General features: G+C 47.5%; 2 protein-coding genes across 2 annotated transcripts; both read right to left on the reverse strand.

Annotated features, from left to right (window-relative positions):
* Positions 1-5,954: 5,954 nt before the first annotated feature.
* On the reverse strand, positions 5,955-12,312 carry CUNH1orf52 (chromosome unknown C1orf52 homolog). Its single transcript, XM_005081906.4, has 3 exons — positions 12,001-12,312; positions 11,247-11,448; positions 5,955-6,447 (listed from the first exon to the last, which is right to left on the reverse strand). The coding sequence occupies exons 1-3, from the start codon at positions 12,265-12,267 to the stop codon at positions 6,374-6,376; spliced, it is 543 nt and encodes a 180-aa protein (XP_005081963.1). The 5' UTR covers positions 12,268-12,312; the 3' UTR covers positions 5,955-6,373.
* A 2,260-nt stretch (positions 12,313-14,572) lies between these two features.
* Bcl10 (BCL10 immune signaling adaptor) lies at positions 14,573-24,468 on the reverse strand. The gene is made up of 3 exons (XM_005081907.4): positions 24,308-24,468; positions 17,914-18,202; positions 14,573-16,010 (listed from the first exon to the last, which is right to left on the reverse strand). Exons 1-3 carry the CDS (start codon positions 24,362-24,364, stop codon positions 15,658-15,660), a joined length of 699 nt encoding a protein of 232 aa, XP_005081964.1. The 5' UTR covers positions 24,365-24,468; the 3' UTR covers positions 14,573-15,657.
* Between the last annotated feature and the right edge of the window lie 15 nt (positions 24,469-24,483).

Genomic DNA, 24,483 nt, shown 5'->3' on the forward strand with positions numbered 1-24,483 from the left:
TGTAGCTTTGGAGGCTGTCCTGGAACTCGCTCTTGTAGACCAGGCTGGCCTTGAACTCACAGAGATCCGCCTGCCTCTGCCTCCTGGGTGCTGGGATTAAAGGCATGCGCCACCAACGGCCAGGCAGGAGCATGACTTTGAGCAAAGGAAACAACTCTTAGTGTTTATAATTTCATGTTGAAACCTTAGAAAAGCAGTTCCATGATCAACAGTTACCAAAGACTGAACATGCCCACCATAGCGTTGGAAATAATTTTATTGTCTGATGGCTAAATGATAAACTATGATGCAATGAAGCTGAATATCATAAAAGCTTTAAAATTATTTTATACTTGTGTGTCTGTGTGTGTGTATCTGTGTGTGTGTGTGCCTGTGTATGTATCTGTATGTGTGTGTGTGTGTGTGTGCCTGGGTCTATATATGTGTACTACATACATGCAGGTACCTTTACAGGCCAAAAAGAAGGGCATCAGAGCCCCCGGAAAAGATGGTTGTGAGGCATTCAATATTGGTGTGGGAACTGAACCCAGGTCTTCAGCAAGAGCAGCAAGTGCTCTTAACTGCTGAACCATCTCTCCAGCACCCCCAAAATAGTTTTGTCTTTTTTTTTTTTTAAGGATTCACATGGCAGTGCACACATTTAATCTCAGTACTGGGGAGGCAGAGGTTGAAGCCTAGCCTGGTCTACAGAACTAGATCCAGGACAGCCAAAACTACACAAAGAAACCCTGTCTACAGGAAAAAAAAAAAGAATTCTTATGGTACTGAAAAGGTTAAATGTTAGAAGAAAATAGGTATCTTGTCCAGCACAAGTACATGATACATGTAGAAAATTAAGAGAATATGGTATAATAGATTTTTTTGCCTATAGTTTTCCTGTTTCTATTTTTAGAACTTCTACAGTGAGAAAGTATCATTTTTCATAATTAGAAAAATTTTGTGAATATTAATATTACAAAGAATTTATATGTAAGACTGAAATAATGAGAATTAATTGAAGCAACTGAACTTAAGAATAGTGTGTTTTGGGTGTAAAACGTTCTGGTTTTTGCAAAGACTAAATACGTTTGTAACAAAATAACAACAGCAAACCCCAAACACAAGCATGTAGGGCTTCTGTGACACTGGGGTCAGTTCCCTAGTGTGACGTCTCTGTGAGGACTCCGATGTGCATTCTCAGTTATTTGCCAAATTCCCACAATTCGTATTGGAAACAGTTGAAATCATGAAAATAACAACAACAACAACAAAACTGAATGCCCGTCAACTCCTGTCTTCGGTGATCTCTAGAGAGAGCAAAAACATGAAGCTGAGAGCCTCACTCAGCTCCCGGGCCTGGTGACACAGGATGGCCTTCCCAGGGTTACCCTGAAAGTACAAGAGGAAAAACAGCAGGAAAGCCAGGTGGTTCGCAGCCAGCCAGACCCAGTGGTGAATTCAGCATCCTCTAAGACAGTTGAAAACATACAGGGCACCAACAGTTTAGTAGAAAAAGCCATTCACCACATTCAGTGTTTTCAGTTGGCATCTCTAGTTGGCTCAGGAAGGACCTAGAAATATATTTTTGAAAAGCACCAAAATTTTTTCCCACCCTGAAACATCAAGGCTGGGGGTCCCTTGGTGTGCGGTGGTGAACTCCAGGCTGGGGCCCCTTGGTGTGTGTGTGTGTGTGAACTCCAGGCTGGGGGTCCCTTGGTGTGCGGTGGTGAACTCCAGGCTGGGGCCCCTTGGTGTGTGTGGGTGAACTCCAGGCTTCTGTTCAGTGCTGAGCCACTTACCTCTGGGTTCCGGAGACCCTGGAGACTCACAGTGAACCCCTTTTCTGGGTGGCAGCTACACACAAGGAGAAGGGAGCTTGAGGATCTGGAAACACAAACACAAAGGCTTATTATCTTTCTTTCCCAACTGTGGGGCAGTCAGGGAAAATTAACCCTCTCATTTGATAACTTCAATAACAGGCTTTAACTCATCTGTAGCCCTGGATGGCACAGATAATTGTACTAATTGGTTTGGTATGGAGGGACAGCAGGGCAGAGAGCTTTGGGGAACTCAGGCAATTAAGCTGAATTGGAGGAGGAGGAGGAGGAGGAGAAGGAGGAAGAGGAGGAAGTGGAGGAGGAGGAGGAGGAGGAGGAGGAGGAGGAGGAGGAGGGGAGAAAACTGGAGGAGTGGGAAGGAGGAAGAAAGATGAGAGGAAGAGGAAGGGGAAGGAAGGAGAAGTAGGAGGAGCCAGAGGAGAAGGGAGGGGAGGGAGAAAGACGGGGGAGGAGGGAGGGACAGAGTGAGCTGTCTTACAGTTGGCATGTGGGCTCTGGATGTCTGGAACAAATTCTACTGCAGGGCTCCTGGGCCACTTTTCATAGGGCAGGGTCAGAGGTGAAGGCCGGAGGATGAACATGGTAAGGAAAGGGAACTTTCTATCAGCAGTAAGAGAAAGTCACAGGGAACAGGTGTGTGTGCGCACACCTGTATCTAAAGTTCAAACTAGGAAAAACAGCAGCAGAGCCTTAAAATTTCCACAGTGCCAACACCTCTAGTGACTTCTGCCTTGACTTCCTTTGTGGGTAGAGTCACTTCCTTAGTTGGAAGTGACTGTTCAGTAATCCCATGGCGCTTTCCCGTGGGATTCTAAATTTAAAACGTGACTGCTAACTCCAAGGCATGCCGGAGAGGGTTGTTAGGAGTTGAGTCCTCTTGAGAAGCAGAGGCAGGTAATTATGCCAGGAAAACAGCTCTCCTCCTTCTTCAATGCTAGGCACCGAATCCTGTTTCTTTTCCTTTTTCAGGAAATGGTAAACACAGGGAAAGAGAAGGGAGTTCCAGACCCAGGGTACCAGAGTACTACAGACGAAACTTCAAGTCTGGCTTGTTAAGCCTGTTATTTCACGAGCCTAAAAAAGCGAGACGATGCTCACCCCAAAGACAGTACCAGCTGTGGGAAGGCTGCCCTCGCAGATCCATCCTTTGGGTGCTGGTGTCTAGGCACTATGATTTTAAACTCAAGCCATAATTAGAAACCAAAGAGGAAAACTAGCAGACTCTCAGGGAAAGGTTGTGTCCACCTGGAGACTTTTGACTTTGCAAGGCAAAACGAGGTCTAGTGACACAGCCCAACGTATGGTGTCAGCCGTGGGTTTGATCCCCAGCACTGCCATAAGCAAAGGAACACGTGAAATGCTGGATATACATACATAGTCTGTCTGCCTGTCTGTCTGTCTGCCTGCCTGCCTGTAGTGGAGATTTAACCCAGGGCCTTGTAGACCTTGTACACACCGACCGAGCACCACTGAGCTACACCCCTTCTCTTGAGAACTGTTTGGAAGAGGGGTATCATCTCAGACTTGCTGCTTTCAGACTTTAGTTAAGGATCTTTAAAATGAGAAGTCTAAGTCCTTGAAATAATCACAAACTTTCCTAAATCATCTGCATGTGACTTTGTATTAAACTGGTCCATCTGAAAGATGTTTCTGGTACATTAGATCAATACTGCAATATGGCTTCTCTGGTCAGTTTGGGATTTAATTTTTCTACAAGTTTATTTAGCTTCATTTTATGTGCACTGGTGTGAGGGTGTCAGATCCCCTAGAACCGAAATTACAGACTGTTGTGAGCTGCCAGGTGAGTGCTGGGAATTGAACCAGGGTCATCTGGAAAAGCAGCCAATGCTCTTAACAGCTGAGACATCTGTCCTGTGCCGATTTGTTAGTTCTTTAGATATATAAATACCCCCAGGGTAAGATGTGGTGATATTTATAACAAATAAAGTTTACCTGAAGATCAGAGCACAAAACCAGCCAGCCACACTAGCTAGCCATAGAGGCTAGCAGTGGTGGTACACACTTTTAATCCCAGCTCTGGGACAGAGGCAGACGGATCTCTGTTAGTTCAAGGCCACCCTTAGCTACGTGAAATTGACCGTCTAAGAAAGAGCTCAAAGGTGACCTCACACTTGGGATCCCATGCCTTTAGTCCCAGCACTAGAGAGGAATACAAGGCGGGAGGAGACAGGAGCTCAGTGAGTCTGAGCAGCAGTGCAGTTGGGAGCAGTCTGAGGTTAGGGGATCGACCCTTCTGTCTGAGCATTGGTAGAGAACTCTCTAGTGGCTGGTGCTCTCTGATCTTCAGTATTAGCCCCAGTATCTCTGGGTTTTTATCATTTGTGCAACAGCAAGACATTCACTGAACCAAATACACATGACTCAATTAATTACAGGTGGCTTCTGGCAGTCACATCTCAGTGTACTGGGTGCTCTGGCCCTGGCGTCATACTGCCTGGGTCTCCCTTGAATCATTGTATTTTTAATTTTTAACAACTTCAAATGTTGATAGGTGACTGTTATTCCCTACTTTTTAAACATAAAAACCTGACTCATGTCGGGCGGTGGTGGCGCACACCTTTAATCCCAGGACTCGGGAGGCAGAGGCAGGCAGATCTCTATGAGTTTGAGGCCAGCCTGGTCTACAGAGAGTTCCAGGACAGGCTCCAAAGCTACACAGAGGAAACCCTGTCTCGAACCCCACCCCCAAAAAAAAACAAACCCGGATTCATTTGTGTGTGCATGGGGAAGGGTACACACGAGTGTAGATTGGAAGACAATCTGGGAACAGCTTCTATGTGGGTTCTGCTGATTGAACTCTGGGGTGTCCAGTAAAACAGCTTACTAAACTCACTGGGCTATCTCCTCTACCCGTGAGAGAATAAATTAGTCTTTGTACCTCATTTCTCCCCCCTTGGAAAGTGGTAATAATCCCTCTTCACAAATTAAACATGTCTGTGAATCTTGTAAAGAACGAAGCCTGGGCTATAGTAGGATCTGGCACATTTTGGCTAGTCAGTGTTGAGAGAGCGAGGTAGTGGGCAGGTTAGAGAGAAATGAGCATGTGAACTCTTGTGACCAGGTCACTGGAGGAGAGCCAGGCAGAGCAGAAGGTATAAGGCAGAACAGAACGGTACACCCGGACAGCACATCTGGGAACTGTAACCCACCCGGGCAGCTGGATCAAGAGCTGAGAGAGCACTGTAGATACGACGGATGCCTCCACAGACCGGAGATAGTGCAGCGGCAGAGACGAAATGTGGGAGGGAGGGGTGATTCCTGACACAGTCTGTGGGGACGTTGGGACAAGGGGAGTCAGGGAGCAGGATATACAAGCCTGAGGCAAACCTGGACAGCATTCCCCATGGGGGCAGCGTGTCTGAGTCTGCCGAGAACTGCTGGGAGGGGTGTGCTGGCCTCGGGAAGATGGGGGAACCAGCGAACACAGGAGCCCAGGAAGGAGAGGAATACAGAGGCTCCTCTTGCTTGGCTTGTGACACACAGAGTGCTAACATAGGAGCTGAGCAAAGAAAGCCCAGCACAGCAGCCAAGGCATGGGCAAGGTTGGGGCTTCACACCCAGCCCACAGAATAAGCCAGATGCTCAGCTAAACTGGAATTTCAGATGACTTTTTAATGTGTCTCTTCTACCACATACACTCAGATTCAAATTTAATTGGATACCTTATGTTCTTCTTTGCTCAGTCTGGTAATCTTTCACAGAAGAGCCTAACTTCACACACTTAACGAGGAAATGAACAATACACCGTGAGGCATATGTGGTTAAGTGCAGCTGAATAATCAGGACAGGAAAATATCTCCCCTAAAGCAGCAGTGTGCATGGAAGAGATGACTATCCTTGGAGAAGGACTACTCTGAGAGGTCTGGGAGTCTCATCTGACTCTGGAGTCAGAGCCCTGAGTTAACCTGGAGTCTCACTCCCTGGCATGCAGCCCCATCCAGCTCTCCAAGCTCTCCATTACAAAACGGAGGACACTAACATCTACTTCACAGATGTACAAGGCACCTACATGTGGGAGGCTCTCCCTACATGCTAATCCCTTCTGTGAATTAAAAGGTCACAGGGCAGACAGACTGCTTGTCAAATACTTGTTGGTGGCAAGCAATAACAGCAATGTTGAAGTAAGTAATTTTATTTCCATGATCATTTATTTACACTGTACAGACACTATGAAAAGCACCCACAAGTTCACAGTACATTACAATATACTTACTTTAAAAATATATTCCTTTATGAAAGGTTCAAACCACTGCATGTCCATGTGACAAAACTCTCAAAGTCTGTCACCAATTCTGTGATAGCCAGAATGCTTCTTAAGTACTGTCAGTTCCCAATCACAGGTCACCATTGGAGTTGTAAATACATACAGGTTTAAATAAAAATGAATTCTAGTGGACAGTCTTGAGGCGGTACATTAGTTCATGGACATAAATACTTTCCTGGAGATGTCTGTCATAATAGCCAACAATAGCAAACACTCCACCCAACACCACATGTCAAGAGCTCGGTGGCCATGGGTTCTCGACAACGCCTCTCTACTTCTTCTTTCTGGCTGCTTCTCCTGGCTCTACTCTCCGAGTTTTAGATGCACGCTCATCTTTGTCATCGTCTTGAAGTGGAAAAGAAGAGAGCTTCGTTAGTAAGTCTCTAAAAAATCAACAAGAAAACTCATTCATTAGCTTTACACCAAAACACTTATTCATCAATTGTTTGAAAGCTTATCAATAAAAACTAAATTCTAATTTTAGAACCTTGATATTAAACTACATATGAAAACAAACTTTTCTTTTTTTAATTACAGTAAATTAACTTTTTGGGGACAGTAAATGTGGCTTGATTTATCTTATTTCTATGAAAACCAGCTTTCTCTGAAACTGGTGGTTTAAAAAAACGTTCTCATGCACATACTGCGTGCGTTTGACACACCACACTTGACAGGAATAGAAGAGTTTCCTTCTACAAAGCACTAAGCGGCCAGCAGCTGTACTTTTCCTCTCCTCTCACTATCAACCCCGTCTGCTCTGAGGTTGCTGTAAGCACAAGTCAAGCTCAGAGAATCTCCCAGGTGTCTGTTCTAACTCTGGACCGTTCCTTCCAGGTGACCAGAGCATTAACAGCAGAGCAAACAGGCTCCCCCTTCACATTAAGGAAGACTTGGATGGAGGAAGACTTTAGAGCCACACAATAAACAGTACCCCCACTGTTATTGTTTAAGGCCACAGAAAATTTCCATGAACAAAAGTATCAAACCTGAAAAAGCGGACCTTTTCATCTTATTTAAAACAATCCTGTTATGCGGTTCAATACACATGGGCTAGCACAAACTAGTGCTAATTCACATCTCCCTAAACAACTGTGACGGCGTGATGGTGGTGGGCCTGCAGTCCTAGCACTCAGGAGCTGAGACAGGAGGACTGCTATGAGTTTGAGGCCAGCCAACTATACACAGCAACAACCTGCCTCACCCCAGAATTCCATATAGATACACAAGGCTTCTGACCTCCTTACAATTCCACGGTACCAGGGACGAAATCCACAGCCTTCCAGACAACCATTCTACACTCAACACCCTTAGCCTTGACTCTGCTCCGCTTTCTCCCCTCTCCCTCTCCTCCCTCTCTTCCCACGCAGCCTAGACTGGCCTGTTTTCATTGCTCTCCTGCCTCAAGCCTCCGGGTACACAAGCCCCCACGCCTGGCTGAACTTCATTTTCTTGGTCAACAGGATAAAGTCCAATAAAATATTTTGATGTTTTAAGACCTTTACATTAGCCTGGCGCTGGTGGCACACACCTTTAATCCCAGCACTGGGGAAGCAGAGGCAGGTGGATCTCTGAGACTTCGAGGCCAGCCTGGTCTAGAGTGAGTTCCAGGACAGCCTCCAAAGCCAAAGAGAAACACTGCCTCTAGCCACCCCCCCCCCCAAAAAAGGACCTTTGCATTAAAAGATTAACTGGGTCCAAATGCCAGGCCCTCCTGCTTCCACTTCCTGAGTACAGGGGTCATCGTGTGAAGACACCATAACCACTTCAAACAAACAAAAACTTTGTTTTTAGCTGCAGCTTAATTATCAAGTTTACCCTGAAATTATTTTTAGAAATAATATGAAAGCTGAAGATTACTATCAAGCAACACTATTAACATACATTAAAAAGGGACATTTCTGCTTTAATCTGTCACCTACTACAGGTAAATCTACTGATAAACACTGAAACCACATACTACTTGGACTGGAAAAATGTTCCCATGAGTGACTGGAGTAGGATAGATCCTGTCCCCTAGCATCAAAACCAGGTACTGCCATAAAAACCAAAACCAGCACAGGAATAGCTTTTTGTTTTTAAAAAAACTAACCCTAACATAGCACAGACACACAGATATAAAAACAATTTTTTTGTTTTTTCGAGACAGGGTTTCTCTGTATTGTTTTGTAGGCTGTCCTAGAACTTACTCTGTAGACCAGGCTGGCCTCGAACTCACAGAGATCCGCCTGCCTCTGCCTCCCCCGAGTGCTGGGACTAAAGGCGTGAGCCACCACCGCCCAGCTAAAAACAATTTTTCTATTATGCAATTTAAATTTCCCTAGTAAACTACACTATCTTAACCTGTGTGCTTTTAAAATGAAAACACAAGTTAAACAGAAACCATTTGCTCCATCAGCTGTCTTTTGCAGCCATTTGTCAATGAAGCCATGAAAATCTACGTTTTACTTCTCTGCGTTTCGTGGTCACTCAACAAGCAGCCCTGAAGAGCAGTGAGAGACAAGGCTGGATTTCACCTGTCAGCTCCTCTAAGTTCTGAACATAAGTGGCAAAAAGGACAAAGGGGGAGCATGGGCTGGTCAAATAAAGCGAGGTAGCTTCATAATTTACAATGTTATTAAATGGGTAAGCTTTTTCACTAATCAGAAACTACAGGCAAATGATGTTGTCAGGGCCAGGGAGATGAATCCCTGTAGTCTATGCAACAGTCTGACCAATTAACTTGTCTGTAACCTCAGAGATTCCATGGCAGGGAGAAAGAATGCCCAGCTCAAAGGCCAGCTAGACATAGCACGAATGCATGCATACGAAGCAGAGAAGTCTCAAACAAGGCACAAGACAAGGACTGACACCCAGGGCGGTCCTCTGGTCTCCACACTCACTCATACAAAAAGAAAATTAACTAACTAATAGCACGTTCATTACTAGAGTTAGACTCAGAAACAAACGCTTAAACCTGAATCAACAATTTAAGAGCTGCCAGCCAGTGGAGGTCCATGCTGGGGAGGATTCTGTGTCCTCATGCCTGTGAGGAGAGCATGTGTGACTGTGCTATTCCTCAGTCTGTGAGGAGAGCATGTGTGACTGTGCTATTCCTCAGCCTGTGAGGAGAGCATGTGTGACTGGGCTATTCCTCAGCCTGTGAGGAGAGCATGTGTGACTGGGCTATTCCTCAGCCTGTGAGGAGAGCATGTGTGACTGGGCTATTCCTCAGCCTCAGTCATACCATTCGGCCTTACACCAGAGAAACCTTGGTCCTTTGTCTTTTCAATTGCTGACTCACTTTCTGATCAAAAGCACAGGAGGAGCTATGGTAATGTGGGTATTATTTGTCATCTACTTAAATTGCTTGTAATAGACCCCAAAAGTTAGAAAAGAGATGATCCTTGCTTACTTGTAGGAAACTTCTGGCCTTTATCATAAGGGGACAGAGATGTAAAGGCAGGAGACTATAGCAACCTGGATTATCAACTCTGGTCCCTTGAGAAGAATGACAGCTTCTTAAACTGTAAAACACGATGGGACCAAACCTCAGCTTAGTAAGGCATGCATCCTATTTCAGGGTTGAAATAGGTCCAATTTGTCAGTTCCCGATGGTGTGAACTTAGGCAAATTCCCTCACATCAGACTGCTTTCTCATCTACAAGACAGTGATAATGAACTATGGGTCACTATTGTGTCAGGTTGCTAAGAATATTAAATTAGAAAATTGGATGAAGATTTTACTGCGACCTTGAACAAGTCATAAGCTCTCACTCTACATTTCCCTATTCTGGGTTTGTAAGACTGTATAAGGATTCTTTACTCAAAAATACTTTTTAGTCAAAGTGTCAGACAATAACAGGCATTAAAATTCACACTTTGTTTAATATCTTCAAAAAAACATTAACATAGTCTAAGCCTACAGTCCCAGTGCTAGGGAGGTGAAGGCACAAGGAACCTGAGTTCAAGGTCGGCTTCAGCTACAGTAGAAACTCCCTTTCTGTTAATGTCTCTCTGAAAGGCCTTGTATCGGAAGATCAGAAATCTGTTACCAGAAAGGCAAAGGGCCCAGGCTCAACCCAACAGTCATCCGCTCATAACGTGCTGCTAACGTGGTACCGCACAGGGCCCGACCCAGCCTGTCACAAATGGAGAGCCTTAGGAACAAATCCATACAATCACACCGAATCAGCAGCACTGGCACACTTAGGTAAAGGAGATGACGTACTAGAAATATTGGATTTTGTAAGATGAATGACTATCAGCCAAGTTTAAAATGTCCTGTCTAGACCTAGGTGCAATGTACATCAAAAGCCAGGAACCCATGACAGTGTCGTCCACTCAGGTCTGACTTCAAGACCTTCAAAATGACGGAGGTGAGGGTGCTGGGTGGGTCACACCCCAAGCCCCGGCTCTCCTGTTCGTGGGGGCTTTGGGGCAAGCCAGTTACACAATGAGACATGAATTTTAGAAGCTCCAGACAGAGAAGCGGGGGTGAGAGACTGCAGGGAGATTACTGGGTAGTCCAAGTGAGAGATGGAATTAAGAGATTACCAACAAAGGCAAGAAAGCCAAACCACTACGTCCGCGGTGCCACGCGCAGCCGATCTCACTGGCACCCTAAAGCACAGCTGTTCCAGGGCGCAAGGCCGTCAGCACTCCACAGGTGCAGCTACACGGGCCTGCGAACCAGCACCTGCCGCTCTAACGAGGCGCATACAAATCTCAGCCCCGCCTTTCAGACAGGATGTGGTGGGTCTCAGAAACCCGGCAGATGCTGGGTGGAGGCCCATGCCTTTCATCACTGAGAGGCAAAGACAGGCTGGCCTCAGAGCATAGCCAGCTCACACCGTCTCACACCAAACCAAACCAAAATCCGGGGAGACGGAAGTGACTCCTTGTCAGCATCCAAAGCCAAGTCTTCCAGGTCACCAGGGTGTGAATTCTGCCGAGTATCTCCTCCTCCTTTCTTTGTTTTCCGAGACAGGGATTCTCTACGTAACACCCTGGCTGTCCTGGAACTGGCTCTGTAGACCAGGCTGGCCTTGAACTCGTCACAGAGACCCGCCTGCCTCTGCCTGCCCAGTGGCGGGATTAAAGGCCAGCGCCACCGCTTGATGTCCTCAAAGAGAAGCATCGAGGCCGAGATCTTACAGCACCCTTACCCGACTCCACCGTCTCCTCCCCCTCCGGCAGGAGCCGGGCTTTCTTAGCGTTCTGTGGGGCGTCATCGCCATTGTCCTCATAGATGTTCGACCACTTTATGGCCATGTCCAGCTCGGGCGGCGGCGGCGGCTTCTTCTCGGGGGTGTAGGTCTCCGGGGGTGGCACGTAGCTGGACTTCCAGACCTTGAATTCCTTCGGAGGCTGTTAAGTAAGCACATTGAGAAACCCTGTGACGAACCGAGGTCCCCGCGGTGGATACGAAGCGCGTGCCGATCACTCATCTTTCTGGCTGGCTTTGAAAAAAAAAATAATCCTATAGGCTTAAAAAAACAAAAAAAGACAACACTTTTTTCTTTTTTTTTTTTTCTTGCCATCCACATCACAATACGGTTAGGTGAAAAAGCCAGAAGGGTTTCCCTCTGTAAAACGAAGCTAATAACTTTTAGTTACCCAAGCAGAGTCCGGTCTCAGACACTACGGCCGGGCGGACCCCTTCAGGAGGCTGCGGCAGAGACCCTGTCTTGGCGGCAGCAGCGCAGGCACCTCGGCGTCAAAGGGAAGGGGTCCCGGGGAGGAGCTGCAGCGGGGGGCGGGGAGTCACCACCGTTAGTCGTCGCCCGGCCGGCTGGGGCGGGGAGGGGGCCCCGGGCTGACACCCCCCGGGCTCCCGGGGCCGTGGGGACGCGCGGCCGCCTCCCGCGCGCGGGCTGAGTGCGAGCGGGGGGCGGGCGGCCGCGGGGCCGGGGACCTCACCTCCTCGGGCGCCTTCACCACGTGCCGCTCCCAGTCGATCTGCTTGTTGAGCGGGTTGTAGAGGAAGGCCGGCCGGCTCACGCTGCGGAACAGCTCGTCGGGGCCCGGCAGCCGCTTCTCCGCCGGCTTCCCGCGGACGCCCGTCGCCGGGGCCGCCTCCTTGCGGACCCCGTCTTCCGGCTCGCTGTCCTCCTCGCCCGACGAGTCGGAGCTGCTGCTCCCGTAAGCCGCGAAGTAGCTCAGCGGGTCCTTCTCCTCGGCTGCCATGACGGCGGCGGGCCCACCACCCTCTCGGCCGGAAGCCGGAAGCCGCGGCTGGCCCCGCCCCGCACCTAGATTGGCAAGTGATGCGTTGGCGCTCCCTAGCGGCGGTGATGCGCTCCTGCTTCTGGGCGGAGGGAAAGGGGCTGAATCCCACAACCCCCAAAGCCAGATTTTTAAAAATTTGCTCTTCCCCAGGGGAATCCTAGGATCTGTACCGGTGGCCATACCCAAACTCTCGGCTGGTAATTATGGCACGGAAAAGCCAGGCATGGCGATGCCTGCCTATAACCCTAGGTTGAGGCGGGTGGGCTGTTGCAAATTGGAGGGCCAGAGAGGTGCCAACAAGGGGTTCCTTCCCAGCCTCGTACTGTGTAGGAGACACTACCTCACTGTCGGAAAACACAACAACTGTAAGAACAAACAAGCATGAGGGAGCGGGGCCACACACTTTCTAACCCCAGCACTTGGGAGGATGAGGCAGGAGTATTGCCACAAACTAGAGGCCAGTGTGGTCATTTTGCCCCCTCCTCCCAAGAAGTTGGTGTCATTGTAAATATTTAGATCCCAGTTAAGGATTCCTGGTCAAAGGCGACACTCATGAACAACTTGCCAATTCTGTTTGAGTCTTACCTCCTAAATTCTACCGGACAATGCTGTTTGATGGTGGAAGGGGCTAGCCTGCCTTGTTCATGTTTATATTCCTGGTAATTATTTCAGTGGCTGTGCCCATGGACTACATCAATGAATATTGTTGGATTATAATTTATGAGAAAATGGGTCTGAGTGTTCCTAAAATAAGTTCCATCTAAGTACCTAGACTGACAGAGATAAAAATGTTCCCAAAGTACAAAGTCTTGGGGTCCCCCAAATCATCCTCAGTTCTGGTGTGGTGGTGCATTATCTGGAATCTCAGTCCTGGGGAGACGGCAGCGAATGAATGCATGATCAGACATCCAAGGCCACCCCTGTTTACATAATGAGTCTGAGGCCAAGTCAGGTTACTGTGAAATCATCTCAAAAACAAACCAACCAGGAGCCAGAGCTAAATGGACAAATAAACAACAGAATTTCCAGGAAACCTGAAAGCAGCAAGGCCTCTTGGACAGGAGATCAGTCTCTGGCATTAAAAGTAAAGACTCAGAGCAGATTATCAGGGGCTGGGGAGGTGGCCGAGCCAGTCAAGTGCCTGCTGAACATGTGATCGCCTGAATTTGAGCTCTCACCACCCACACAGAAACTGGTGTGCTGTATGCATTTGTATGCTAGGGTGGGGGAGCAGAGCCAGGAGGATCCCAGGATCTGCCGGGCTAGCCAAATGGCAGCTCCAGGCTGAGCAGAGTCGCTGTCTCCAAACAATTAAGATGGAGAGCAATGGAAGACACCAGACATCGACCTCTGGGCTCTATACACAGATATATACTATACACACAGTTAATAAACAAGTGAAAATGTAAACAAAAACTAAAAAGCAGGATTAAAAAAACAAAAACAAAACAAAGCACCAACCTCACTTAGTAACTGCCACTACCCTGGCCTGACTGACCCCTCAAGAAGTATGCTAAGTGAGCCTCTTCATTGAGGAACACGCCCTGAAATGCCTGAGGTGGCTCTGTTCCTTATGCCCAGCAATGAGATGTTCTAGAAAAGGTCAATGTTTGCTAGGGCTGGTGTGCTGCACAGGTGCAGGAGTAAAAATAAACTATTTGGTTCTGACACTTTTGGAGTAGATATGTAATATACATTTCTAAAAACTTGCAATTTAGACAATGGAGGACCCAAATATGGACTCTGGTTAATACCAATGTATCAATATTGGTTGACTATTAACAAGTTAGCACATCAATAGGAGTATGTAAAACAGGAAGAGGTATTTAATATTTCCCTCATTTTTTCCTGTTAAACCTACAACTGTACAGAAAGCATGCTTTTAAGAAAAGCAATAAAAAAGAATGGGGAGGTAGGATTCTTATACGGTGTGCTCTGGTATTCCTGAAAAGTAACTTTTACTACTGTATCCATTAGCTTAGAATCGAATTACAAGCCACCCTGTCAATTGCTATGCCCTCTTCTTCCTCTCCCCTCCCTGCCACTCTCTGAGATAGTCGTGACTATGGACTCTGGCTGACCTCGAACTCAGAGTGTAACCTCAAACTCACCATGCTCCTGGTTCTAGTTCCCAAGTGGAAGAATCGTGTAGGCATGTATACCATATTTGGCTTTGAAATACTGTTTTGTTTTAAAAACTGGTATATAAAGGGTTAGACACTTGAAAATCAGACATTTTAAATTTTTGACTCTGAAACATCACTACCTTAAAAAAAAACTTTTTATTGTTAATAGCAACTTTTCATTTCTTAATTTTTAAATAACAGAAATATATAGGAGGTGGGTATCAGGAAATATGTAAAATTATAATTTATATGAAGACAATCAGCATTTTTTAAAAATGTGTAAAGTTAGTCAAACTTTGTAATACAATAAAAACTTAGCTGTAGCTAGTAGCTGCTTGATACAAATATTAAAAACAAGATTGTCACACAATCCAAAATCAATTGTTCTAGTTATTTTATCCATATAGCAGTGTTCACTGAAAAAGAATAAAAGGCCCAGAGGAAGTATTTTTAATCTATTACAAGCAATATCCTATTGGCATAACATTCGTTTTTTTTCTCTCTGTGTATAGCCCTGGCTGTCCTGGAACTCACTCTGTAGACCAGGTTGGGCTTGAATTCAGAGATCCACCTGCCTCTGCCTCCCAAGAGATGGTATTAAAGGCGTGGATACCACCCCTGGTTTAAGACAACATTCTTTAGGGATAAGACTATAAAATCCAAAGAGAGTCATGTCAGTGGGCAAGAGCAGTACAAAATGAATTTGTCAGCTGAGACACAGGTGGCTCGGTGCCATTGGGTGTTTCTGCAGAACCAAAGGCTTCTCAGAACCAAGGAGTGGGAGACTCTCCTGAGTGTTGGGCAGCTTTCCTAGGGCCTGGCTTTACTGCAGTCAGAACAGTTTACTGCTGAAACATACTGCCAGATCACTGGGAAAGATGGTCAGAGTGAACATCTGTAGCATAAATGTGCAATGAAACATTATTCTCAGCCCATGAGTTGATTTCTCAAATTGAGAAATAGTCACATACAATTAGTTTTATAACATGAAAATACTAAACATCTAAAAATTTTTAAAAAGGCCAATGTGGACCATGATTTACATCCAGTTACCCCCAGAATGTGCTTCTTTACCCTAACAAATCCTATTTACAGAGAATGTGCGCACTGTGAGTTAAGACATGTCAAATGTGAGTGAGCTGTTATCGTGACTTTCATAAAAAAGATTATATCATTTACAACATCTTTTCATCACTATTAAAAAAAACTAGGCAGTGAGGTGTCACTGTCGTGAAAGAGCTCGTGATCGTAAGGGGAGAAACATTTCACTCGAGTTTCCACAAGTTCCTCCTTCCAACCGCAGGTCTGGGGGCAAAGGGGGTGCCCCAGGGTCTCCAGGTCGAGGAAGCGTGCCCGAGGAGAAGCTGCCGTGTTCAGTTCTGCCGACTTCCAGGACTGGCAAATTCAGAGAGGACTCAGTGGAGAAGAAGGGAGCGGTGCTGGACTCTCCCTCTGGGTGGCGCATGGCAGTGGACACCCTCTGCTTGTCAGAGAGATTGCTCTCATCGGAATTGGACCTGGAAAGGTTGTTGGTGGCTCCCGCGGCAAAGGGCTCACAGCTGCTACATTGCAGGCCTGCGACACAACAGAGGCAAATGAGAAAGCCACCAGAGAGTGTCCCCCTCCCGCCCTGTAACTTCCCCAACCAGAGAGTGCCCCCCTCCCGCCCGGTAACTTCCCCAGGACTGTGAGCCAGGTACAAGACAACCACAACTGTCTGAGGCAGGGGCTCATGGGCTGGCCTTGAACCCACTAAGGAGCCAAGGCTGGTTCCCGCCACCACCTCCTGAGATCTGCGACTACAGGGTGCATCTTGATGCTCAGGACTAGGATTTCAGAGTTGCAATTTATCTCATCGCGATCCACTTCAAAGCTCACTTGCTTTCCTAACAAGACTGCTACTATTTACATTCTCAAGGAAGCTAAGTGCCCCGCTGTTCACCTTCAGTGACTACTTGCATAGCTAATGGTTGAAGGGCGGGGTGGGGAGGGCAAGAGATGGCTCAAAGGAGAAGAGCCCGGGTTCAGCTTCCAGCATCCTCATGGTGGCTCACAACCGTCTGTAACTCCAGTCCCAGGGGACCTGGTTTCCTCTTCTGGCCTCTGCAGGCACCAGGCACATAAGTGCAGGCAAACAGCTCAGACATATAAAAACAAATCCTTTAAAAAAAAAGCTGCTCCTATAATTTTTCATAATTTTTCCACTGAGAGAGGGTTTCACCATGTAGCACAGGTTAGCTCTGTATGTATTAAGCAGCCCAGGGTGACCTAGAACTCAGATTTCTATTTAAGAAACATTCTTTAACTTTCTCGCTTGATAGTCTTACTTGATAAAAACAAAATGTGATCAGGCATATACTCAAGCCAATCAATGGCAGTTACTGGTTCGTGAGTGACACTTAGGAGGATTTAGTGGTCACCTGAGACACTCGCAGTTACTGACAGGGTTGAGGAAAGAGGCCCTCAACAGGTGAGCCATGTAACATTCCAGGGAGACAGGACTGTCCTGCTTCTCACACAACGGTGCTAATGCTACCACAGAATTCTACAGGCACAGGAACCCCTCCCTGGGCTGACGACTACAGGTAAAATCAAAGATGTCTAAAAGCGAATTTGCATGTCATCTTTTCTGCTAACATTTTCAATGTTAGGCTCATCCTCTGTCCCAGCTCTCTGTCTCACTGGATTTTTGAGACAAGATCTTAGATAGTAGCCTAGATTGGCCTCAAAAATCACAGCCCTTCTGCCTAAGTGTCGCAGGTGTATTCCCCAAACCTGACTCAGACACTGTTGACAAAGCTATGAAGGGGAGACAAACAAAGACAGATTCGAGATTCCTATGGGCTGATCCTTAAATGACTCTTCCCATCGCCGATGTCAAGAGCAGCGGAAGGGTGGGAAGGCATTAAAGTGAGCACACAGTTCAGGGTGCCGTGGGCTGAGGATGGAACGGGAGGTTACTTGCTCCTCTTGGGCCAGCCTCGGGTCCCGCGCCTCTCACAAACTGACTCGCTCTAGGTTTAGAGTCACGTACATTTTATGCATGATTCTTATAAGCTTGTGCCAATTACTGCTTTTGGCCAGCTGGTGGGAGACATCACAAAAGCTGACCTAAAATTCGTCATCTACAGATTGTTCTCTACATCCCAGGTTGACCTGGAGCTTACAACATCACCCAGGCTAGCTTTGAACTGGTGGCAATCCTCCTGCCTCGGCATTCTAAGTCTAGGAACACAGGTATAACCCACATAGCTCCTCTTCTTAAAGTGCAATGAATGGTGTTTTCTAAGCTTATTTCTGAATGGACTAAGTTTATAGCATACTTCAGAGATAAACTTCTACACACACAGTCAACTGGGCTCACATCATTCTTGTAGCATGATAATGTATCTGGTAAGAAATGTAAACTGAATGTAACTTTGACCCTCTCAAGCTTTTGAAGAGCGCTGTTAGCTCTCTTTGCTACGGCATCACCCACCCTTGAGATGCTCCAGCTTTATATTCCGCAGTTTCAGCACCTCATCCGTTATCTTCTGAATCAGGAAGTTCTGCGTCTTCTCCCTGCGGATGGATTCCACCAGGGTGTCCAGTCCCTTGGGGTTTTCCTGTAAGTAGTCTAACAACTTCCCAGCTCTTTTCCTACTTGAAGTTCGGCAAGAAATTTCTTCTGTGTCTTCTCTACTGAGTATTTTCTTTGCACGTAGATGATCAAAATGTCTCTCTGCTATGATTTTCTCACACAGGTAAACACGTAAATTTTCTAAAGCCTAAGAGACAAAAGAAAACTATGCTCAATGCTACTTTGTCACACCAGGAAAATCACAGTGGTGACTGGTTATTAGTTAGGAATCTTAACGTATGAGGCAATGCTCTGATGTCAGGAGGGATGGGCGCTTTAGAACACATGCTAAGTAAGGTGATGTCCAGGCAGACCCAGGTGGGTCCCACAGTCCTCACAGACTGCCCAGTTATTTCATCTTTCCTCACAGCTGAAAACTGAGACCCATGGAGGGAGAGGGCCTGAAGAGTCAAGCAGTCTGCAGGTCACCTAGTTCAGGGGAAAGCTAAATCTAGCAACCATCAGGCTGAATTTCAGGGTTAGGACAAGGGAGGACAACCTGGTGTGGACTCTCACAATTTGCAACTTTTCTAATGTTTGTTATTTATTTATTATTACATCACCCCAGTGTGAAACCATTAAAACCACACAAAACCCAAATCCCTGAAAGGCCCCTAGGTCTCTGCTTTGAGGTCAGTTAGAAACACTTTACAACTCACCGAGTCAGTCTTCGTGGAAGGGAGAAGGAAGGGATGTGCCGAGAGGAACATAAAGAAATAGAAGCGAGTGCTGGAAAAACGAAGAAAGGAGACTAGAGGCAAGCCTGGAATGAGGGAAGCTAGTTCAGGCTGGTCTCTGTTATGTACTGAACTTCGGTCTTCACTTGTTTTCACTGAGCCATGCAAACACAGTGCACACATCCATGAGGTAGCATGTAAGATGCTCATGCACACGCTCTAGTGTTTACATCAGACCCACGCTAGTCTTAATAGATGGTGATGATAATCTGATGCCAGTCATTTCATATTCAAGCCTGTTCACTAGACACTTAACTCCACTCTGCCTGTTTCCACATGTGGTGGTTCAGAGGAATAAATTAGTATATGCAAAGTGCTTAGAAATTGCAGGTACGTAGTAGGTGATCGATCGATCCTGTTAGGGACAATGATCATGGTGATGAATGTGACTCACATTTATAATGAGTTAAAGGCAGTGTAGGATTTCCGTAGCGCCTAGTTAGTAAATAATGGCGGGAAAGTTGTCTCATAAGGTTTCTTAGAGGTTTTTATCTACCGTATTCCTACACACATTATTTATCCACAGCAAAACGTTCATGTGTAAGTTCCTAGCATGAATATAAAAATATGAACAAGATTTTAACCCTGTGTACACAGGGCTCTTGGCGTAGCTGGCGGATACACAGCACACACAAGCCAGTGATTACCAGACCCGGTGATACAGCCCCCAAAAGAACAAGGAGAGCCTTTGCAGAGCACAGCTCCCTCGGACGCTGGGAAATTTACAGTGGAGACCTGTGGCGGGAAGACAAGTGTGCGTCTGAGGGTGGGAAGGATAAAGCTGGGAAGGAGAACTGGAGTTAGATCACGGAAGACTCTTACACCATGCTGAGGACGTTTCCTGGTAACCCAGAGGAAGAGTCATCAAACATGCATAAATAAAAGCAACAGGGCAACTTTTAGAACAGGACCAGGGGAAACCGAAATTGGGGTCCAAAGAAAGAACTGCAGCGACGCCAGCAGGACGGCATCTGAGCATATTGTGGGTGTGGAATGGAAGAGCTCACTGAAAAGATGAACTTGGAAACTGCTCGTTTTGCTTTCATCACGTATGCTGACAAGTCACAAACTTACATCTGTGACCCAGATGTTTTCCACTCTGACATCTCAAGGCACTTCAATGTGAAAACTAGGTCTATCCTCCTGACCGTTTCCTAGTCTCACCTCATCTGGAATTGCTGCCACCGTCAACCCCAACTGCTCTCGTTACCCCTGCCAATCGCCATCACTCCAGCACTGCCCGACTCCGGCCTTTATGGGGACTGATAACAGAAAAGCCACATTTTCTAATTCCCTCTTCTTTCTCAAATCTCTCCTACATCTGTAGATTTTACAAATTTTCAGGAGAAATAGAAGTCTGAATTGTCACATAAATTACACCAACAGTGTTTTGCCCGTGACTTGCTGGCTATCCCTGAGGCACAGCGAACTGTCAAGACTCTGAGAGCACTGGGAAGAGAGAGATGGCTCTCGTTCCTGTAGAGGACTGGGGTTGGCTTCCAAGTGTCCACATTGAGGCTTATGATGATGTACAACTCTAGCTCCAGGGATCTGACACGGGACTTCTGACTTCTGTGGACACCAGGGACAAACATGGTGTATGCACTCATAGTGTCAAAACACCCATATTAAAAAAAATCTAGGAAATAAGATGAGCATGGCTCTGGAATAAGATAACCGGCTGTTAAAATCCTGACTCTGATAGGCGGTACAAATTACTTAACCACTGTACCTTCAGGGTCTTCCTTGACAACTTAAGGATAAGGAACTAAACCCATCTAGGAGGACTAACTAGAGTGGTGTATATGAAGTCTCAGCCCAGTATCCCCCCCCCCCTCTCTGTTCTCTCTCCCCTCTTCCCCTCCCTTCTTTCCAGACAGGGTTTTACTGTGTAGTCCTGGAACTCACTCTGTACACCAGGCTGGCCTCAGACTCACAGAGATCCGCCTGCCTCCGCCTCCCAAGCTTAGCTTAGTGTCTTACAGACAGACAGGGACCAGTGACTACTGGATCCTGGCAGACTCTTGATAGCATGGGTCTGCCCCGCCTGTCCAGCCTAACTCAACGGTGCTCTTGATAGCATGGGTCTGCCCCGCCTGTCCAGCCTAACTCAACGGTGCTCTTGATAGCATGGGTCTGCCCCGCCTGTCCAGCCTAACTTAGCGGCGCTCTTGATAGCATGGGTCTGCCCTGCCTGTCCAGCCTAACTTAGCGGCGCTCTTGTTAGCATGGGTCTGCCCCGCCTGTCCAGCCTAACTCAGAGGTGCTCTTGATAGCATGGGTCTGCCCCGCCTGTCCAGCCTAACTCAGAGGTGCTCTTGATAGCATGGGTCTGCCCCGCCTGTCCAGCCTAACTTAGCGGCGCTCTGCCCCAGGACTTGTGCTCCATCTACAAGTGGGGACTGACACTGTTTCATGCTGTTCCGAGTCGGATTTTCTCTTTTCACTCCCTCAGCTCCTCCTCCTCCTCTTCTCGGACTGAGACACGGTCATCTCTGGAGAGCCCTACCTTAGCATTCAGGGTGAGCTGGACACACCTATCTTGCAGCACCGGATTCCCACTGTGTCTCAATGCCCCTCCTGAAGTCACCAGTGACCTCCTCTATGGCGGAGCCTTTCCACCGTCATCTTACTTGGCTTCTCAGAGCAGGGGCACAGCTGATGAGCCCTTCCTCCAGACACAACTTTCTTGCTGATTTACTTCTGATGCCTACGCAACTTCCCTCCGCACCTCTCACCCCCTCTCTGGGGTCTTGCTACACAGCCCACCTGGCCTCAAACTTGTGATCCTTCTGCCTTAGCCTCCAAATGATGGGGACTGCGGGACAGCACCTGAAAACTTCTTATAGGGCCTCAAACGCCTCACTGCTAGCTCAAGCTTTTCAGTGTCAAGCTTGAATTTCTGACTTCATGTCTGCTCCTCCTCAGTTTCAGTTTGCCACCAAGTCCCATTATTTCTATGCTCCTAAATGTTCCTCGAACTTGTTTTATCCATGCCTACTGCCTTCACCCTGATGCAAATCGTCATCACCTCTCTGTACACGTACTCAAGTCTTTTCATACCCTTTCCTCTTTTCCTCATCTCCTAGGTCCACAGAACAGATTTTTAAAAGTCAAACAAACAAAAATCCTACCAATTCCTTAGCGAGTCTCTTTTGGCAGAAAGAAATCAAGTCCTTCATGAGTTTACTGAGGCCACCACCTTCCTCATTTCATCCTGTTACTCTCTGCCTTCCCCTTCAACACTCTGAACAAAGGTCTTGACTGTCTTAGATCCCTGTCAAATTCTTGTCTCCCTCAACTTCTCTCCTTCCAACTCCGTCATAACCTTCAGGAATCAATTTCAGGCACACCTGACCATCCTAGCCAAAATACAATGCTCTGGGATTGCCTTCATAGCACTGACTAAACTTTTAATTGCATGAATGATACTGTATTTTCAGTTTTAATGACTTATATTTCGAGCAGGTAAGAAACAGGGATAATGCTGTATACTCTGCATTGCAGAGTGCAGTGTTTTGGATGAATGAAAAATCCATTACACTTTATGGCAATTTCTCTTCATTCAAGAAATTGAGCTATTTTAAAAATAGAATTTTTGTCTTGGTTCTTAATTTAACTGTTGAAACCAAATTACATTAACAGAGTACCATGGAATCTCTATTTGTTAAGTGAACCAAAATCAACCAAAACCAGGACATATTCAATCTACAGATGAAAAAGGGGAGGAACATTGGAGACAGGTGTCCCCGGGGATCAGCAGCAGGACAATGTTCCCCACTAACATGAGGAAGGCATGTACCAAGACTCAGGGGATGTCTGAAACCTCATGGTACAAATCCCATGCCCAAGCTCTCTGCCATAAAAACGAATCTAACAGTCAAGGCAGCTACCAAGGGACTAACAGGCAGGTAACACTCACAGTGTGATACAGCAGGGATAAGGTGTGACTCCTGTCCTTGGCCAGACGCAGTGGGTGGTACAAATTACCATGCTACTTAGAACAGTGCTCAATTTGTACCATGTAAACTTGTCCAATTCCCGCTAAATATTTCTGAACCATGGCTGACCACAGGCAACAGGGGCCACAGAAAGGAAACCCTGAAAACAGACAGAGCCTCACGTACACACCTTCCCACCATTTATCAGGACGGATGATACAGAAGGAACGCCACGCAGTTGGGGGGAAGGATAACGGAAAGTTCAATTTCTGAAAATATAAAAATAATTTGTATAATATTAAAACCTGATTCCTAGCAAACACTTGGAAATAGAGGTCTGGGGTTGAGAAAGAAGGAATTTCAAGTTATGTGGATGACTTTTTAAACTTGTCACGAGCAGTTTTAATATAACAGGGTATCTGAGGAAAAAATATTTCCTATAGACACCTTGAAGATCATGCACAGTTTCTCTACAGTTGTGAACGTGTGACGTAGGTCTAAACTGGAAATGTCACAATGAACAACGCATGTGTGTCTATAGGCAGGTCTTGTCCTGCTTTGCCAGCTATAGAATGCTATAGCAATTCTCTTCTTTACAGGTTATTTTAAGGACTGTGAGAAAATTCACAACTGTGCGAACAGAACTGGGAGCAGAGCCGCCCCACTCTTAAGTACACGGTTTTACCGGCACCTTAATTAAGACTGTGGCCGCTACGAAAGACCTAGTCTCAAGTAGGATGTACAGAAAGACGCTCTCTACACAGGAAGTGCCCTACCAACAACACGGAACAAGGGAACTGCGCAGGGCACAAATCCCACTCAACCACGCCAATTTCAATCTCGGGCACAGCGCAAGAGACCGCAAGGGCTAAGGCACGGCAGGCACAGGGATCTGAAGCAGAAACGACTTCAGCAGCTCGCTCTCAAGTTCGCAGAGACGGCTTTCAAGGACGGGTTACCGTCGCCTTTGCTGTGGAACTCCCGCACGTTCTCTAAGGGGTGTCCATCTGACTTTCTGCCGTTGTTCCCCGCAAAACACGTAACTAGGGGTTAAGAGCAAAGAAAGCGAAGCGCATCGTGCCCGGGAGTCACCTTTCTCGAACCAAAGGTGCGCGTGCGATGCAGCCGCCACCGGGTGTTTTCAAACGTCTCCCCGGCAGCCGGGCCTCGCTGCAGGCGTGCACGCCCCCCGTGATTTGCGTGCGTGGGCGCCTGGGGACCGGGGAATTCCGGGCTGAGCGTCCAGCGGGCGAGCTCGACGGACGGACGGACGCAGGGCTGGCTGCACCGGGGACACCGGGGCCAGCGTCTGCTCCGGCGGCCCTAGCCTAGCCGCCCCCGCGGGGAGAGGTGGAGCGGGGCGGGGATCGGCAGGACGGGGAGCCGCGGGCGGGGAGCGGAGGGCAAAGAGACACCCAAGCCGGGGCCGCGGGTCGCCGGCAGCCAGCCCCGGGTGCGGTGGCCCGGCCTTGACATTCTTCCGACACCAGGTTGCCCGTCGCTCTGCTCCGGGTTTCCGCTTCCCCCCGCCCCCGCCCGCCCCGCTGTGCTCGCCCGGCCGGCCGAGCTACTCACGTCCTTCTTCACTTCAGTGAGGTCCTCCTCGGTTAGGGACGGCAAAGGAGCCTCCATGGCCGAGGCCCGGATGGCGTCCTTCCGGCCCCGCCCAGGCTGAAGGCTCGGGTCTCCGGGACCCAGGCTGTGACTTTGGGGCGGGCGGGCGGGCGGGCGGCGGGGATGAGGACCAGATC

This window comes from Mesocricetus auratus, unplaced genomic scaffold (genome assembly GCF_017639785.1).
Source record: "Mesocricetus auratus isolate SY011 unplaced genomic scaffold, BCM_Maur_2.0 Super-Scaffold_100009, whole genome shotgun sequence".
Classification (NCBI taxonomy): Eukaryota; Metazoa; Chordata; class Mammalia; order Rodentia; family Cricetidae; genus Mesocricetus; species Mesocricetus auratus.

Excerpts from the sequence above, each read along its gene's own strand:
- CUNH1orf52 (XM_005081906.4), bottom strand. The coding sequence starts at position 12,267 with ATGGCAGCCGAGGAGAAGGACCCGCTGAGCTACTTCGCGGCTTACGGG. Across the intron at positions 11,449-12,000 it reads TGGTGAAGGCGCCCGAGGAG|CCTCCGAAGGAATTCAAGGT; the intron begins GTGAGGTCCCCG and ends CTTACTTAACAG. Across the intron at positions 6,448-11,246 it reads GGAGGAGACGGTGGAGTCGG|ACGATGACAAAGATGAGCGT; the intron begins GTAAGGGTGCTG and ends TTCCACTTCAAG.
- Bcl10 (XM_005081907.4), bottom strand. The coding sequence starts at position 24,364 with ATGGAGGCTCCTTTGCCGTCCCTAACCGAGGAGGACCTCACTGAAGTG. Across the intron at positions 18,203-24,307 it reads TCACTGAAGTGAAGAAGGAC|GCTTTAGAAAATTTACGTGT; the intron begins GTGAGTAGCTCG and ends TTTGTCTCTTAG. Across the intron at positions 16,011-17,913 it reads AAAGCTGGAGCATCTCAAGG|GCCTGCAATGTAGCAGCTGT; the intron begins GTGGGTGATGCC and ends GTTGTGTCGCAG.